The sequence below is a fragment of the Achroia grisella genome, unplaced genomic scaffold (assembly GCF_030625045.1).
Source record: "Achroia grisella isolate CSIRO2021 unplaced genomic scaffold, CSIRO_AGI_Agris_v1 utg18259, whole genome shotgun sequence".
NCBI lineage: Eukaryota > Metazoa > Arthropoda > Insecta > Lepidoptera > Pyralidae > Achroia > Achroia grisella.
In genome coordinates this window covers 1-20,505 of record NW_026712684.1, presented here as the reverse complement: position 1 = coordinate 20,505, position 20,505 = coordinate 1, and the positions used below count along the sequence as shown (strand labels likewise).

The 20,505-nt window shown below is 20.6% G+C and overlaps 3 protein-coding genes and 6 pseudogenes across 3 annotated transcripts; 6 read left to right on the top strand and 3 right to left on the bottom strand.

Moving 5' to 3' along the window:
* Positions 1–4: 4 nt before the first annotated feature.
* LOC131841520 (cytochrome c oxidase subunit 2-like) lies at positions 5–2,401 on the top strand (the record flags this gene model as incomplete). The annotated part of the gene is given in 1 exon segment (XM_059189835.1): positions 5–2,401. A coding segment is annotated over 1 exon segment (612 nt), but the record flags the coding sequence as incomplete, so codon positions are not given.
* Positions 1,609–2,401, top strand: LOC131841516 (cytochrome c oxidase subunit 3-like; annotated as a pseudogene).
* Positions 2,402–3,226: 825 nt separating this feature from the next.
* On the bottom strand, positions 3,227–4,344 carry LOC131841519 (NADH-ubiquinone oxidoreductase chain 5-like; annotated as a pseudogene).
* A 688-nt stretch (positions 4,345–5,032) lies between these two features.
* On the bottom strand, positions 5,033–6,650 carry LOC131841515 (NADH-ubiquinone oxidoreductase chain 4-like). The gene is given in 1 exon segment (XM_059189833.1): positions 5,033–6,650. A coding segment is annotated over 1 exon segment (909 nt). The 5' UTR covers positions 6,154–6,650; the 3' UTR covers positions 5,033–5,244.
* A 581-nt stretch (positions 6,651–7,231) lies between these two features.
* LOC131841513 (cytochrome b-like) lies at positions 7,232–10,313 on the top strand. The gene is given in 1 exon segment (XM_059189832.1): positions 7,232–10,313. A coding segment is annotated over 1 exon segment (1,128 nt). The 5' UTR covers positions 7,232–7,334; the 3' UTR covers positions 8,463–10,313.
* On the top strand, positions 10,241–16,060 carry LOC131841518 (cytochrome c oxidase subunit 1-like; annotated as a pseudogene).
* Positions 15,334–16,060, top strand: LOC131841517 (cytochrome c oxidase subunit 2-like; annotated as a pseudogene).
* Positions 16,061–16,302: 242 nt separating this feature from the next.
* LOC131841512 (cytochrome c oxidase subunit 3-like) lies at positions 16,303–17,829 on the top strand (annotated as a pseudogene).
* Positions 17,830–19,358: 1,529 nt separating this feature from the next.
* Positions 19,359–20,251, bottom strand: LOC131841511 (NADH-ubiquinone oxidoreductase chain 5-like; annotated as a pseudogene).
* Positions 20,252–20,505: the final 254 nt, after the last annotated feature.

The window sequence follows — 20,505 nt, the reverse complement described above, 5'->3', positions numbered from 1 at the left end:
AGAACAAATTATTTTTTTTCACGATCATACCCTTATTATCTTAATTATAATTACTATCTTAGTAGGATATTTAATAACAAATTTATTTTTTAATAAATTCATTAACCGATACCTCCTAGAAGGACAAATAATTGAATTAATCTGAACAATCCTTCCAGCAATTACTTTAATTTTTATTGCACTTCCATCATTACGTTTATTATATTTACTTGATGAATTAAATAACCCCTTAATTACTTTAAAAACTATTGGACATCAATGATATTGATCCTATGAATATTCAGACTTCAATAATATTGAATTTGATTCTTATATAATTTCAAGAAGAGATTTATCTCTCAATAATTTTCGATTATTAGACGTTGATAATCGAATTATTCTTCCTATAAATAATCAAATTCGAATTCTAGTAACAGCAACAGATGTAATTCACTCCTGAACTATCCCATCTTTAGGTGTAAAAGTAGATGCAAATCCAGGTCGATTAAATCAAACTAGATTCTTTATTAATCGACCAGGAATTTTTTATGGTCAATGTTCAGAAATTTGTGGAGCTAATCATAGTTTTATACCAATTGTTGTTGAAAGAATTTCAATTAAAAATTTTATTAATTGAATTAATAATTATTCTTCATTAAATAACTTAAAGCAAGTACTGGTCTCTTAAACCATTTTATAGTAAATTAGCGATTACTTTTAATGAAAGAATTAGTTAAACTCATAACATAAATATGTCAAATTTAAATTATTACATTAAATAGTAATATTCTTTTATTCCACAAATAATACCAATTAACTGATTATTCTCTTTTTTTTTCTTTATTACTATTTTTATTATTTTTAATATTATAAATTACTACGTTTATAACATTAACAACAATAATAAAATTAATAAAAAAAAAAATATTATTAATAATTTATCCTGAAAATGATAAGTAATCTATTTTCAATTTTTGATCCTTCAACAAATATTTTCAATTTATCTTTAAATTGATTAAGAACATTTATTGGATTATTATTTATTCCTTATTCATTCTGATTAATCCCTAATCGATATTATGTATTTTGAAATTTCATCTTTAATAAACTTCATAATGAATTTAAAACTCTTTTAGGAAATAACCCCTTATTCAATAATTTCACATTAATTTTTATTTCAATATTTTCATTTGTACTATTTAATAATTTCTTAGGATTATTCCCTTATATTTTTACAAGAACTAGTCATTTAACTTTATCTTTATCATTATCATTACCTTTATGATTAAGATTTATATTATATGGTTGAATCCACAATTCCCAACATATATTTATTCATATAATTCCCCAAGGTACCCCAACAGCTTTAATACCATTTATAGTATTAATTGAAACAATTAGAAATATTATTCGACCTGGAACCTTAGCAGTACGATTAACTGCAAATATAATTGCTGGACATCTTTTAATAACTCTTTTAAGAAGAACTAGATCTAATATCCCTTCATCCTTAATTTTTATTTTAATTAGTATTCAAATTTTATTATTAACTTTAGAGTCAGCAGTAGCTGTTATCCAATCTTATGTTATTGCAATTTTAAGAACATTATATTCTAGAGAAGTAAACTAATGAAAAACATACATAACCACCCTTTTCACTTAGTTGATTATAGTCCATGACCTTTAACAAGAGCAATCGGTGTAATAACTCTTGTTTCAGGAATAATTAAATGATTCCATAATTTTAATTCAAACTTATTAATTTTAGGGTATATTATTACACTTTTATCTATATATCAATGATGACGAGATATTTCTCGAGAAGGTACTTTTCAAGGTAAACATACTATCTTAGTCTCTAAAGGTTTACGTTGAGGAATAATTTTATTTATTGTTTCAGAAATCTTTTTTTTTGTATCTTTTTTTTGAGCTTTTTTTCATAGAAGACTATCCCCTAATATTGAAATTGGGGCTATTTGACCACCAATAGGAATTATTCCTTTTAATCCATTTCAAATCCCTTTACTTAATACAATCATTTTAATCTCCTCAGGAGTAACAGTAACATGAGCTCATCATGCATTAATAGAAAATAACTTTTCACAAACTTTTCAAGGACTTCTAATTACAATTATTTTAGGAATTTATTTTACAATTCTCCAAGCATATGAATATCTAGAAGCACCTTTCTCTATTGCAGATAGAATTTATGGTTCAACATTTTTCATAGCAACTGGATTTCATGGACTTCATGTTATCATCGGAACAATTTTCCTTTTTATCTGCTTAATCCGTCACTCATATAATCATTTCTCAAATAAACATCATTTTGGATTTGAAGCTGCAGCCTGATATTGACATTTTGTTGATGTTGTTTGACTTTTCTTATATATCTCTATCTATTGATGAGGAAATTAACTTATTTATATAATATATTTAGTATATTTGACTTCCAATCAAAAAGTTTAATAATTTTAATATAAATAATTATTTTAATTTTTTTAATCTCAATCATTATTATTATTATCTCTAATATTATAATAATATTATCTATTATTTTATCAAAAAAATCATTAACAGATCGAGAAAAATGTTCACCTTTTGAATGTGGATTTGATCCTAAATCTTCAGCCCGTATTCCTTTTTCTCTCCATTTCTATTTAATTACCGTAATTTTTTTAATTTTCGATGTTGAAATTGCACTAATTTTCCCTATTATTCCCCTATTTAATTTAGTAAATTTTATTATTTGATCAAAAATTAGATTTTTTTTTATTATTATTTTATTAATCGGATTATATTATGAATGAAATCAAAATATATTAAACTGAACAAATTAACTTAGGATTATAGTTTATAAAAACATTTGACCTGCACTCAAAAAATATTGAAATTTCAATTTATCTTAAAATAAGAAGCAATTTTGCATTTAATTTCGACTTAAAAGATAGAGAATTTTCTCCTTATTTATTAATTGAAACCAAAATAGAGGTATATTACTGTTAATAATATTATTGAATTTAAAATTCCAATTAAATAAACTAAAGAAATATAAAGAATAAAATTAAGCTGCTAACTTAATTTTTAGTGGTTAAATTCCATTAATATTTCTATTTATATAGTTTAACTAAAACATTACATTTTCATTGTAAAAATAAAATTTTAATATTTTTATAAATATATTTAAAGATTTAATTAATCTCCTTAATATCTTCAATATTATGCTCTAATATATAAGCTATTTAAATTTAAATTATTACTATAAATAAAAAAATTCTCATTCATATAACAAATCTAAATAAATAAATTTTAAAATTATTTATCTGATATAAATTATAAAAAATAGAATAGTTTTTTAAAATATTAAATATACCTTGACCACTATATAATTCTCTTCAACCTATATCAACATTTTTTAATAACTTTTGACCGAATTTTAAAAAATAATAATTTAAACCATAAGTTGATAAATTCGGTATAAATCACATTAAACATAAAAATATTCTAATATTATAAGTTAATAAAAATTTATTAATAGAATAAATTATAATTCTTACTAAATAACCCTAATACTCCCCCTAATAATCTTACATACACAACTATTAATTTTATATTTAATCTTAAATAAATTATATAAGGAGTTAAAAAAATTAATCAACTTAATATAGATCCACTAATAACACTTATAAATAATAAAACTATTATTCTCTTTAATATAATTAAATCTTCATCATATAAATTATAAATACTTAATAAATTATAATCATTTACTATTAAATATATAATTAAACGAATTGTATAAAATATAGTCAATCCTGTAGATAAATAATAAATATAATAAATTAACAAATTTAAATTTCTCAGTCTAACTATCTCTAAAATTAAATCCTTTGAATAAAATCCAGCTAAAAAAGGAATACCACATAAAGCAAGATTAGAAATATTCATACATAAACAAGTTATTGGAATATAACTTCCAATCCCACCTATTAACCGAATATCTTGGGTATCATTTATTATATGAATTACTACCCCAGCACATATAAATAATAAAGCCTTAAATATTGCATGAGTTAATAAATGAAAAAAAGCCAAATCAGGTATTCCTATTCTTAAAATTCTTATTATTAAACCTAATTGTCTTAAAGTAGACAAAGCAATAATTTTTTTTAAATCAAACTCATAATTTGCTGAAATTCCTGCTATAAATATAGTTAAACCTGATAATAATAATAAAATTTTTAAAAATAATATATCCACTAATAATAAATTAAAGCGAATTAAAAGATAAACTCCAGCAGTCACTAAAGTTGAAGAATGAACTAAAGCTGAAACAGGAGTAGGAGCTGCTATAGCTGCTGGTAATCAAGAACTAAAAGGAATTTGAGCTCTTTTAGTTATAGCAGCAATAATAATTAAACTTCTAATTATAAACATTTCAAAATCATTTTTTATAAATATTAAATAAAAAATATAATTTCAGCTACCATAATTTAATATTCAAGAAATAACTATTAAAATAAATACATCTCCTACTCGATTAGATAGAGCAGTTAATATCCCAGCATTATAAGATTTAACATTTTGATAATAAATTACTAAACAATATGAAACTAAACCTAATCCATCTCAACCTAATAAAATTCTTAAAATATTAGGGCTAATAATTAATAAAATTATAGAAAATACAAATAATAAAACTAAAATAATAAAACGACTTAAATTTATTTCAGAACTTATATAACTTTTTCTATAATAAATAACAACAGAAGAAATTAATAATACAAATATTATAAATAATAATGATATTCAATCAAATAAAATTGATATAACAACATTTACTGAATTTAAACTAATAATTTCTCATTCTAAAAAAATAACCATATTATTTATAATAAAATAAATTATTATAATAAAACTTAATATTCTTAAAAAAAATAAAAAAAAAAAAAATCTAATAAAACAAATTGAAATATTTTTATTAATAACTTAAAATAAGATTACTTATATTTTTGACACCACAAATCAATATTTTAATTTTAAATTATTTAAGTAAAATCAAATTATTAATCAATCTACCTTTAAAATTATTAAATTTAAAGGTAATCAATGTAAAATTAATAATAAATATTCCCGTGAAACTCCACCATAAAAACTATATATTCCTCTATAATAACTCCCATGCTGAGTGTAAGAAAATAAATATAATCTATAACCAGCTCTAAAAAAAGAAACTAATATTAATATAATTATTGATAATCAAGATCAACTTAATAAACTATTAATTAAACTAATTTCCCCTATTAAATTTAAAGTAGGTGGAGCCGCCATATTAGAAGATATTAATAAAAATCATCATAATCTTATAGAAGGTATAAAGTTCATTATCCCCTTATTAATGTATAATCTACGACTATTTAAACGTTCAAAATTAATATTAGCTAAACAAAATATACCAGAAGAACATAAACCGTGACCAATTATTAAAATATAAGAACCAATAAATCCCCAATAATTTATCGTTATAATTCCCCCAATAACAATTCTTATGTGCGCAACAGAAGAATAGGCAATTAAAGACTTCATATCCACTTGACAAAAACATTTTAAACTAACATAAAATCCCCCAACTAATCTAATAATAATTCAAATAAAATTCAATTTTAAACTAATTTTTTCTATTATAATTAAAACCCGAAATAACCCATATCCTCCTAACTTTAATATAATACCAGCCAAAATCATAGACCCAGAAACTGGAGCTTCAACATGAGCTTTAGGTAATCATAAATGAACAAAATATATAGGTATTTTTACTAAAAAAGCTATAATCATAGAAAAATATAATAAATAAAAATTAAAATTTCTAAATTTTATTATATAAAATATAATATTATTACTATAATTAAAAATATAAAAAATTCCTATCAATAAAGGTAAAGAAGCAAATAAAGTATAAAATAATAAATATAAACCTGCCTGAATTCGTTCAGGTTGATAGCCTCAACCAACAATTAATATTAATGTAGGAATTAAACTCCCTTCAAAAAATATATAAAATATAAATAAATTTATTATTGAAAAAGATATATATAATATTAATAACAAAAATAACAAATTAAATAAAAAAAAATTTACATAAAATCCTACTCGTAATAAATTTTCTCTAGCCATCAATATTAAAACACAAATTCAAATTCTTAATAAAATTAAACCAAAAGATATAATATCTAAAGAAAATATATATCTAATATTTGTATTATAAAAAACTCTTAATCTTAAATTTATAAATAAAAATATCATTAATAATATTAGAGACTGAACCAATCAAAATATTCTTAATTTAAAACATAAAGGAATTATAAAAATAATTATTAAAATAAATTTAATCATATTATAATAAATTAAATCTTTGAAAATAATCATTACCATGAGTTCGAATTATAGACACTAAAATAGATAACCCTAAAGCCCCTTCACAAACAGAAAAAACTAAAAAAACTATTAATATATATATATTAATATCAATTATTATTAAATAAAATAACAAAAATAAAAAAATACTTAAAACAATAAATTCTAAACTCAATAGAATAATTAATAAATGCTTACGTTTAGAAACAAAAATTATATTTCCAACTAAAAATATTATAATTACAATAATTAAAATATTAAATATTATCATTTGTTTTTATAGTTTAAACAAAACATTGGTCTTGTAAATCAAAAATAAGATTTTTTCTTTAAATACTTCAAAGAAAAAGAATTTCTTTATCTATAATCTCCAAAATTATTATTTTTTATAAACTATTCTTTGATATCTTAAAAATTTTTTTTTCATTAACAATTTCATCTATCTCAATATTAATATTTTTTGTTAATCACCCACTTTCAATAGGAATTTTAATTTTAACTCAAACTTTATTAATTTGCTTATTATCTGGAATAATAATTAAAACCTATTGATTCTCATACATTTTATTTTTAACTTTTATAGGAGGATTATTAGTCTTATTTATTTATGTATCAAGAATTGCATCTAATGAAATATTTAAATCCTCATTTATACATAAATTTATTTTAATAATTATATTAACTTTAAATTTAATTCTATCTTACTATCTATTTTTTAACCTAAATTGATTAAATATATCAATTAATTTAGAAGAAATAAATAATATATTCAATTTAATTAATATCTTTCATAATAATGATAATAAAATTAATCTATCTAAATTATATAATAACCAAACATTTTTAATAATAATAATAATAGTAATTTACTTATTTATTACATTAATTGCAGTTGTTAAAATCACAAATATTTTTTTTGGGCCCCTCCGAACCTCTAACTAATGATAAATAAATTTTTACCAATTCGAAAAACTCACCCTATTTTAAAAATTATTAATAGTACTTTAATTGATTTACCAACCCCATCTAATATCTCTATCTGATGAAATTTTGGATCTCTTTTAGGAATTTGTTTAATAGTACAAATTATTACAGGATTATTTTTAACTATATATTATACAGCAAATATTGAATTAGCATTTTATAGAGTAAACTATATTTGTCGAAATGTAAATTATGGATGATTAATTCGAACTATTCATGCAAATGGAGCATCTTTCTTTTTTATTTGTATTTATATCCATATTGGACGAGGAATATATTATGAATCATTTAATTTAAAATATACTTGAATTATCGGAGTTTTAATTTTATTTCTTTTAATAGCAACAGCTTTCATAGGTTATGTATTACCTTGAGGACAAATATCTTTCTGAGGAGCAACAGTAATTACAAATCTTTTATCAGCTATCCCCTATTTAGGAAATATATTAGTTACTTGAATTTGAGGAGGATTTGCTGTAGACAACGCCACATTAACCCGATTTTATACTTTTCATTTTTTATTACCATTTATTGTTTTAATAATAGTAATAATTCACTTATTATTTTTACATATAACAGGATCTAATAACCCTTTAGGAATAAATAGAAATTTAGATAAAATTCCATTCCACCCCTTCTTCTCTTTTAAAGATTTAATCGGATTCATTATCATACTATTCCTATTAATTACATTAACATTAACTAACCCTTACCTTCTTGGTGACCCTGATAATTTTATTCCTGCTAACCCTTTAGTTACCCCTGTCCACATTCAACCAGAATGATATTTCTTATTTGCATATGCCATTCTCCGATCAATCCCAAATAAACTAGGAGGAGTAATTGCACTAGTATTATCAATTTTAATTTTAATTATTCTCCCTTTTACATTCAATAAAAAAATTCAAGGAATCCAATTTTACCCAATTAATCAAATTATATTTTGATCACTAGTTACTATTATTATTTTATTAACTTGAATTGGAGCCCGTCCTGTAGAAGATCCATATATTATCACAGGACAAATTTTAACTATTTTATACTTTAGCTACTACTTAACAACCCCTCTTATTAATAAATTTTGAGATAATTTAATTTTTAACTAAATTAATGAGCTTGTTAAAGCATTTGTTTTGAAAACTTAAGAAAGAATAAATTATTCTATTAATTTATACTAATTAAAATTTTATATAAAAATTTTTAAGCCAATATATAATAATAAAAAATTTAAAGAAATAGGTAAATAAATTTTTCAAGCTAAATATATTAATTTATCATAACGATAACGAGGTAAAGTTCCTCGCACTCAAATAAATAAAAAAGATATTAAACTTAACTTTAAATAAAAAATTAATCTTAATCTATACCCTCCTAAATAAAATAAAACAATTAACATTCTTATAAATAAAATTCTTGAGTATTCAGCTAAAAAAATTAAAGCAAATCCACCTCTTCTATACTCAATATTAAACCCTGAAACTAATTCTCTCTCCCCCTCAGCAAAATCAAAAGGAGTCCGATTTGTCTCTGCTAATCTAGAAGAAATTCAACATAAACTCAAAGGATATATTATAACAATAAATCAAATTAAATTTTGATAAATACTAAATATAATTATATTAAAATCTATAACTATAATAATTCTAGATAATAAAATTAAAGCTAATCTAACTTCATATGAAATAGTTTGAGCAACTGCCCGTAAACCCCCTAATAAAGCATAATTAGAATTTGAAGATCACCCAGCAATTATAACTGTATATACCCCCAAACTAGTACAACATAAAAAAAATAAAATACCTAAATTAAATCTAATTAAATTAAAATAATAAGGAATTACTAATCAAATTATCAAAGATAATATAAAACTAATAACAGGAGAAAAATAATAAGATAAATAATTAGAATAATTAGGATAAGTTTGCTCCTTAGTAAATAATTTAATAGCATCAGAAAAAGGCTGCAAAATTCCTATATAACCTACCTTATTAGGTCCTTTACGAATTTGAATATAACCTAATAATTTACGCTCTAATAAAGTTAAAAAAGCAACACCTACTAATACACCAATAATTAAAAAAATAACACCCAAAAAAATCATAATAAAATCCTTAAATATCATTTACTACCTATATAATAAATTATATATAAATGAATTCTAAATTCATCACATTTCTCTGCCAAAATAGCTATATTTACAATATAAACTATTAATAAATTTATTTTTAATTTAATAAAATTCATACAATTAAATTTAATTTATATACTTATTCCTTTCGTACTAAAATATATTATTTAACTAAAGATAGAAACCAACCTGGCTCACGCCGGTTTGAACTCAGATCATGTAAGATTTTAATGATCGAACAGATCAAAAAATTTAAACTTTTGCATTTAATTTTTATCTTAATCCAACATCGAGGTCGCAAACTTTATTTCTTATTTGAACTAAAAAATAAAATTACGCTGTTATCCCTAAGGTAATTTTTTCTTATAATCTAAATTTTAGGATCAATTATTCACTTATTAATGAACTTTATTAAAAAAAGTTAATTTTATTTTTCTATCACCCCAACAAAATACATTAAAAATTTTAATATTAAAATATTAATACATAACCTAAAATTTTTAATATATAAAACTCTATAGGGTCTTCTCGTCTTTTAATATTATTTCAGCTTTTTAACTAAAAAATTAAATTCTATTCCTAAATAAAAGACAGTTTATATCTCATCCAATCTTTCATACAAGTCACCAATTAAGAGACTAATGATTATGCTACCTTTGTACAGTCAAAATACTGCAGCCCTTTAATTTATCATCAGTGGGCAGATTAGACTTTAAATTATTAATACAAAAAGACATGTTTTTGATAAACAAGTGAATATAAAATTTTGCCGAATTCCTTTTAATTATTTTTTTATCTTTATATAATTTTTTAATTAATCAATATACTAATTTTATCATTATTACCTTATATAAATTATTAATATAAACATTTTTATAAAAAATTAAATTTCAATTAAATTTTAATTTTTAATGAAATTATTTATAAAAAAATATAATTTATAAACAATATAAATTTTAAAAATTTCATAATTACCTATTTTATTATAAAAATTTAAATTAAAGCTTATCCCTTAAAATATTTTATTTAAAAAATAATAAATTAATAAATTAATTTATTAATTTATAATAAATATAAAATTAAATTTTTTTCTAAAAAAACCAGATATCTTTAAAAACGAATAACATTTCATTTCAAATTAATTATTAAAAATATTTTTGCTACAATAACTTTCCTAATTAATTAACTCTTTTAAATTCGAGAAATTTATAAAATATAAAAATTATTTAATAAACTCTGATACACAAGATACAATAATTCAAATTTACTTTTTCAAAAATTATTTTTCAAATATTTAATAATTTCTCCCACAATACTAATTAACTATAAAATTAATAATTTTTTCTTTATATAATACTTTAACCCCCATTAAAATATATATATATATATATAATATTTTAAAATCTAAATTAATTTTAAAAATTTTTTTATTATTAAATTTATTTTATTAATTTATCTTCTTACTCAAATTAATTAATTTATATTAATATCATTTCAATGTAAATGAAATACTTTACTCAAGCTCTAATTTGTTCTTTCTAGAAACACTTTCCAGTACCTCTACTTTGTTACGACTTATTTCAATTTATAAATGAAAGCGACGGGCAATATGTACATACTTTAATTTTTAATCATTTTATTAAACTAAATAAAATTACATTTAAATCCACTTTCAATTTAATTTTACAATTAAATATTCATCTTAAATAAATTTATTGTAATCCATTATATTCTTAATTATAATCTGCATCTTGATCTGATTTAATTTTAAATCTAAATTTTTAAATATTATTATTATTAAAAAATATTTTTATAACAACGATATACAAAATAAAAAATTAAGTAAATTTATTCGTGGATTATCAATTATTAAACAGATTCCTCTAAATGAACTAAAATACCGCCAAATTATTTAAGTTTCAATAAAAAATTACCTACTATTTTAGTTTTTTATATTAATTTTTTAATAATAGGGTATCTAATCCTAGTTTATAACAAAATTTATTAATTCATAATTTATATTATAAATTTTAATTAAATTAAAATTTCACCTAATAATTTAATATTTAATTTAAAATAAATATATTTATTATTAACTAAAAAAATTTATTTTAAAATTTGTTTAACCGCAACTGCTGGCACAAATTTAGTTTTTAATTTTTATATTACTAAATCTTAATTTCTTAAATTTTTAATATTAATTACTATAAATAAATAATTAATTATTATTAAAATAATTAAAAATTAACACTAAAATTTATATGTAAAATAAATTTAAAATAAATTTTTAAACTATAAAAATTTTTATTATTATAAGTAATTAATTTTACATAGATTTTTATAATATTATTTAATTTTTTTTTTTTTTTTTATATATATATTATTTAAAATATATATATATTATTTATATATATATATATATTTAATATAATATTTTATTATTTATTAAATTTAAATTAAAATATTTAATATAAATTATTAAATATTTAATAATTTCTTTTTCTTTTTTTTTTATTATTTATTTAAAAATTAATTTCATTATTCATCGATATATATTCATTGAAATAATAAATTAATTATTAATATAATATATATATAAAAAAAAATTAATTTATTATTAATTTTATTATTTATTAAATATTTATATATATATATATATATTTATAATTAAATATTTATACAAATATAATTTAATAAATGTATTTTTTTTTAAAAATTATAATAAAATATAGATTAAATATAAATTTCATTAATTTATTAATTTTTTAAACCATTTCTAATATTTATTATTATAATAATTAAATTAAAAATAAGCTAAGTTTAAGCTTTTGGGTTCATACCCCAAATATAAAGATTATCCTTTTTTTTAAAAAATAAAGTGCCTGATTAAAGGATTATTCTGATAGGATAAATTAAGTAAATTATTTTACCTTTATTATATTTTATAGAATTAAACTATATCTAATAATATCAAAAATTACTGTGCTTCTTACACTAAAATATAATTAAATAACTGATTAAACTAAAATTTAATAATAATTAATTTTATATTTAATATTTTTATTTCAATTAATTCAAATAAAATATTTTTTTTTTTTATTTTAATTTTTAGAACCTTAATTTCAATTTCCTCAAACTCATGATTAGGATGTTGAATTGGATTAGAAATTAATTTATTAAGATTTATTCCTTTAATTTCTAATTCAACTAACTTGTTATCCTCAGAAGCTTCACTAAAATATTTTTTAACTCAATCGATTGCATCAATTAATTTTATCTTCTCAATTTTACTGAAAATAATATTATTAAAAAATTTTGAAATTAATAATTTTATTTCTATTATAATTAATTCTTCTCTTTTAATAAAAATAGGCTCAGTCCCATTCCATTTTTGATTCCCAAACATTTCTGAAGGATTATCTTGATTTAATAATTTTTTATTAATAACATGACAAAAAATTACCCCCATAATTTTATTATCTTATTATATTAATAAAAATTTTATTATTATCATTATAATTTTAAATACAATTGTTGGAGCTATTGGAGGATTAAACCAAACTTCCCTTCGTAAACTTTTAACTTTTTCATCTATTAATAATTTAGGGTGAATATTAGCTTCAATTTTAATTAGAGAAAATTTATGAATATTTTATTTAATAATATATTCATTTTTAATTAGAATTATATGTTTCCTATTCCAATTTTTAAATATATTTTTTATTAATCAATTATTTAATATCAATATTAATTACTCAATTAAAATATTATTTATAATTAATTTACTCTCATTAGGTGGATTGCCCCCTTTTATTGGATTTTTCCCAAAATGAATCTTAATTAATTTTCTAACAAATTTAAAATTATATATTATTACATTTATTTTTATTATAATAAGATTAATTATACTTTTTTATTATATCCGAATTATTTACTCTTCTTTTTTATTTAATTACACTAATCTTAAATGAATAAAATTTTTTTTTAAAAATAAAAATTTAATTATTATTAATTTTCTTTCTTTCTTATCAATTTGAGGAATAATTTTTAGAACTTTAATCTTTTTATAAAAGGTTTTAAGTTAAATATAAACTAATAGTCTTCAAAATTATTTATAAAGAAATTTCTTTAAGCCTTAATAATTTTATTATACCATGAAATTTGCAATTTCATATCATTAATTTGACTATAAAACTTATTATAATAAAAGAGAAATTTCTCGTTAATAAATTTACAATTTACCGCTTATAACCTCAGCCATTTTATTATTTTTGCGAAAATGACTTTTTTCTACAAATCATAAAGATATTGGAACTTTATATTTTATTTTTGGTATTTGATCAGGAATAGTTGGAACTTCATTAAGATTATTAATTCGAGCTGAATTAGGAAATCCTGGATCTTTAATTGGAGATGATCAAATTTATAATACTATTGTAACAGGTCATGCATTTATTATAATTTTTTTTATAGTCATACCAATTATAATTGGAGGTTTCGGAAATTGATTAGTACCTTTAATATTAGGAGCTCCAGATATAGCTTTTCCACGTCTTAATAATATAAGATTTTGATTATTACCCCCTTCACTTACTCTTTTAATTTTTAGAAGAATTGTAGAAAATGGAGCAGGAACGGGATGAACAGTTTACCCCCCTTTATCTTCTAATATTGCCCATAGAGGAAGATCAGTAGATTTAGCTATTTTCTCCCTCCATTTAGCAGGAATTTCTTCTATTTTAGGAGCAGTTAATTTTATTACTACAATAATTAATATAAAATTAAATGGATTATCTTTTGATCAAATACCACTATTTATTTGATCTGTAAGAATTACAGCTCTTCTTCTTTTACTATCCCTTCCAGTTTTAGCAGGAGCTATTACTATACTCCTAACAGATCGTAATTTAAATACCTCCTTTTTTGATCCCGCTGGGGGAGGAGATCCTATTCTTTATCAACATCTATTCTGATTTTTTGGACATCCAGAAGTTTATATTTTAATTTTACCGGGATTTGGTATAATTTCCCATATTATTTCTCAAGAAAGTGGTAAAAAAGAAACTTTTGGATGTTTAGGAATAATTTACGCAATATTAGCTATTGGTTTATTAGGATTTGTAGTTTGAGCTCATCACATATTCACTGTAGGAATAGATATTGATACTCGAGCCTACTTCACTTCAGCAACTATAATTATTGCTGTACCTACAGGAATTAAAATTTTTAGTTGATTAACCACACTCCATGGAACACAAATTAATTATAGTCCATCTATATTATGAAGATTAGGATTTGTCTTCTTATTCACAGTTGGAGGATTAACAGGAGTTATTTTAGCTAATTCATCAATTGATGTAAGATTACATGATACTTACTATGTTGTAGCTCATTTTCACTATGTTTTATCTATAGGAGCTGTATTTGCAATTATAGCAGGATTTATTCATTGATATCCCCTATTCACTGGACTATCTATAAATCCTCTATTGTTAAAAATTCAATTTTTTATTATATTTATTGGAGTTAATTTAACCTTTTTTCCACAACACTTCTTAGGTCTTGCAGGAATACCTCGACGATATTCTGATTATCCTGATGCTTATATTTCTTGAAATATTATTTCAACTTTAGGATCTTACATTTCTCTTTTAGCTTTACTAATTTTAATTATTATCATCTGAGAATCTATAATCAATCAACGAACAGTATTATTCCCCTTAAATCTATCTTCTTCAATCGAATGATATCAAAACCTACCTCCAGCTGAACATTCTTATAATGAACTTCCTATTTTAACAAACTTCTAATATGGCAGAATATATGCAATGGATTTAAGCCCCATTTATAAAGAATTTTTTCTTTTTTTAGAAATTGCAACTTGATCTAATTTAAATTTTCAAAATAGAGCCTCTCCTTTAATAGAACAAATTATTTTTTTTCACGATCATACCCTTATTATCTTAATTATAATTACTATCTTAGTAGGATATTTAATAACAAATTTATTTTTTAATAAATTCATTAACCGATACCTCCTAGAAGGACAAATAATTGAATTAATCTGAACAATCCTTCCAGCAATTACTTTAATTTTTATTGCACTTCCATCATTACGTTTATTATATTTACTTGATGAATTAAATAACCCCTTAATTACTTTAAAAACTATTGGACATCAATGATATTGATCCTATGAATATTCAGACTTCAATAATATTGAATTTGATTCTTATATAATTTCAAGAAGAGATTTATCTCTCAATAATTTTCGATTATTAGACGTTGATAATCGAATTATTCTTCCTATAAATAATCAAATTCGAATTCTAGTAACAGCAACAGATGTAATTCACTCCTGAACTATCCCATCTTTAGGTGTAAAAGTAGATGCAAATCCAGGTCGATTAAATCAAACTAGATTCTTTATTAATCGACCAGGAATTTTTTATGGTCAATGTTCAGAAATTTGTGGAGCTAATCATAGTTTTATACCAATTGTTGTTGAAAGAATTTCAATTAAAAATTTTATTAATTGAATTAATAATTATTCTTCATTAAATAACTTAAAGCAAGTACTGGTCTCTTAAACCATTTTATAGTAAATTAGCGATTACTTTTAATGAAAGAATTAGTTAAACTCATAACATAAATATGTCAAATTTAAATTATTACATTAAATAGTAATATTCTTTTATTCCACAAATAATACCAATTAACTGATTATTCTCTTTTTTTTTTTTTATTACTATTTTTATTATTTTTAATATTATAAATTACTACGTTTATAACATTAACAACAATAATAAAATTAATAAAAAAAAAAATATTATTAATAATTTATCCTGAAAATGATAAGTAATCTATTTTCAATTTTTGATCCTTCAACAAATATTTTCAATTTATCTTTAAATTGATTAAGAACATTTATTGGATTATTATTTATTCCTTATTCATTCTGATTAATCCCTAATCGATATTATGTATTTTGAAATTTCATCTTTAATAAACTTCATAATGAATTTAAAACTCTTTTAGGAAATAACCCCTTATTCAATAATTTCACATTAATTTTTATTTCAATATTTTCATTTGTACTATTTAATAATTTCTTAGGATTATTCCCTTATATTTTTACAAGAACTAGTCATTTAACTTTATCTTTATCATTATCATTACCTTTATGATTAAGATTTATATTATATGGTTGAATCCACAATTCCCAACATATATTTATTCATATAATTCCCCAAGGTACCCCAACAGCTTTAATACCATTTATAGTATTAATTGAAACAATTAGAAATATTATTCGACCTGGAACCTTAGCAGTACGATTAACTGCAAATATAATTGCTGGACATCTTTTAATAACTCTTTTAAGAAGAACTAGATCTAATATCCCTTCATCCTTAATTTTTATTTTAATTAGTATTCAAATTTTATTATTAACTTTAGAGTCAGCAGTAGCTGTTATCCAATCTTATGTTATTGCAATTTTAAGAACATTATATTCTAGAGAAGTAAACTAATGAAAAACATACATAACCACCCTTTTCACTTAGTTGATTATAGTCCATGACCTTTAACAAGAGCAATCGGTGTAATAACTCTTGTTTCAGGAATAATTAAATGATTCCATAATTTTAATTCAAACTTATTAATTTTAGGGTATATTATTACACTTTTATCTATATATCAATGATGACGAGATATTTCTCGAGAAGGTACTTTTCAAGGTAAACATACTATCTTAGTCTCTAAAGGTTTACGTTGAGGAATAATTTTATTTATTGTTTCAGAAATCTTTTTTTTTGTATCTTTTTTTTGAGCTTTTTTTCATAGAAGACTATCCCCTAATATTGAAATTGGGGCTATTTGACCACCAATAGGAATTATTCCTTTTAATCCATTTCAAATCCCTTTACTTAATACAATCATTTTAATCTCCTCAGGAGTAACAGTAACATGAGCTCATCATGCATTAATAGAAAATAACTTTTCACAAACTTTTCAAGGACTTCTAATTACAATTATTTTAGGAATTTATTTTACAATTCTCCAAGCATATGAATATCTAGAAGCACCTTTCTCTATTGCAGATAGAATTTATGGTTCAACATTTTTCATAGCAACTGGATTTCATGGACTTCATGTTATCATCGGAACAATTTTCCTTTTTATCTGCTTAATCCGTCACTCATATAATCATTTCTCAAATAAACATCATTTTGGATTTGAAGCTGCAGCCTGATATTGACATTTTGTTGATGTTGTTTGACTTTTCTTATATATCTCTATCTATTGATGAGGAAATTAACTTATTTATATAATATATTTAGTATATTTGACTTCCAATCAAAAAGTTTAATAATTTTAATATAAATAATTATTTTAATTTTTTTAATCTCAATCATTATTATTATTATCTCTAATATTATAATAATATTATCTATTATTTTATCAAAAAAATCATTAACAGATCGAGAAAAATGTTCACCTTTTGAATGTGGATTTGATCCTAAATCTTCAGCCCGTATTCCTTTTTCTCTCCATTTCTATTTAATTACCGTAATTTTTTTAATTTTCGATGTTGAAATTGCACTAATTTTCCCTATTATTCCCCTATTTAATTTAGTAAATTTTATTATTTGATCAAAAATTAGATTTTTTTTTATTATTATTTTATTAATCGGATTATATTATGAATGAAATCAAAATATATTAAACTGAACAAATTAACTTAGGATTATAGTTTATAAAAACATTTGACCTGCACTCAAAAAATATTGAAATTTCAATTTATCTTAAAATAAGAAGCAATTTTGCATTTAATTTCGACTTAAAAGATAGAGAATTTTCTCCTTATTTATTAATTGAAACCAAAATAGAGGTATATTACTGTTAATAATATTATTGAATTTAAAATTCCAATTAAATAAACTAAAGAAATATAAAGAATAAAATTAAGCTGCTAACTTAATTTTTAGTGGTTAAATTCCATTAATATTTCTATTTATATAGTTTAACTAAAACATTACATTTTCATTGTAAAAATAAAATTTTAATATTTTTATAAATATATTTAAAGATTTAATTAATCTCCTTAATATCTTCAATATTATGCTCTAATATATAAGCTATTTAAATTTAAATTATTACTATAAATAAAAAAATTCTCATTCATATAACAAATCTAAATAAATAAATTTTAAAATTATTTATCTGATATAAATTATAAAAAATAGAATAGTTTTTTAAAATATTAAATATACCTTGACCACTATATAATTCTCTTCAACCTATATCAACATTTTTTAATAACTTTTGACCGAATTTTAAAAAATAATAATTTAAACCATAAGTTGATAAATTCGGTATAAATCACATTAAACATAAAAATATTCTAATATTATAAGTTAATAAAAATTTATTAATAGAATAAATTATAATATTTCTTACTAAATACCCTAATACTCCCCCTAATAATCTTACATACACAACTATTAATTTTATATTTAATCTTAAATAAATTATATAAGGAGTTAAAAAAATTAATCAACTTAATATAGATCCACTAATAACACTTATAAATAATAAAACTATTATTCTCTTTAATATAATTAAATCTTCATCATATAAATTATAAATACTTAATAAATTATAATCATTTACTATTAAATATATAATTAAACGAATTGTATAAAATATAGTCAATCCTGTAGATAAATAATAAATATAATAAATTAACAAATTTAAATTTCTCAGTCTAACTATCTCTAAAATTAAATCCTTTGAATAAAATCCAGCTAAAAAAGGAATACCACATAAAGCAAGATTAGAAATATTCATACATAAACAAGTTATTGGAATATAACTTCCAATCCCACCTATTAACCGAATATCTTGGGTATCATTTATTATATGAATTACTACCCCAGCACATATAAATAATAAAGCCTTAAATATTGCATGAGTTAATAAATGAAAAAAAGCCAAAATCAGGTATTCCTATTCTTAAAATTCTTATTATTAAACCTAATTGTCTTAAAGTAGACAAAGCAATAATTTTTTTTAAATCAAACTCATAATTTGCTGAAATTCCTGCTATAAATATAGTTAAACCTGATAATAATAATAAAATTTTTAAAAATAATATATCCACTAATAATAAATTAAAGCGAATTAAAAGATAAACTCCAGCAGTCACTAAAGTTGAAGAATGAACTAAAGCTGAAACAGGAGTAGGAGCTGCTATAGCTGCTGGTAATCAAGAACTAAAAGGAATTTGAGCTCTTTTAGTTATAGCAGCAATAATAATTAAACTTCTAATTATAAACATTTCAAAATCATTTTTTATAAATATTAAATAAAAAATATAATTTCAGCTACCATAATTTAATATTCAAGAAATAACTATTAAAATAAATACATCTCCTACTCGATTAGATAGAGCAGTTAATATCCCAGCATTATAAGATTTAACATTTTGATAATAAATTACTAAACAATATGAAACTAAACCTAATCCATCTCAACCTAATAAAATTCTTAAAATATTAGGGCTAATAATTAATAAAATTATAGAAAATACAAATAATAAAACTAAAATAATAAAACGACTTAAATTTATTTCAGAACTTATATAACTTTTTCTATAATAAATAACAACAGAAGAAATTAATAATACAAATATTATAAATAATAATGATATTCAATCAAATAAAATTGATATAACAACATTTACTGAATTTAAACTAATAATTTCTCATTCTAAAAAAATAACCATATTATTTATAATAAAATAAATTATTATAATAAAACTTAATATTCTTAAAAAAAATAAAAAAAAAAATCTAATAAAACAAATTGAAATATTTTTATTAATAACTTAAAATAAGATTACTTATATTTTTGACACCACAAATCAATATTTTAATTTTAAATTATTTAAGTAAAATCAAATTATTAATCAATCTACCTTTAAAATTATTAAATTT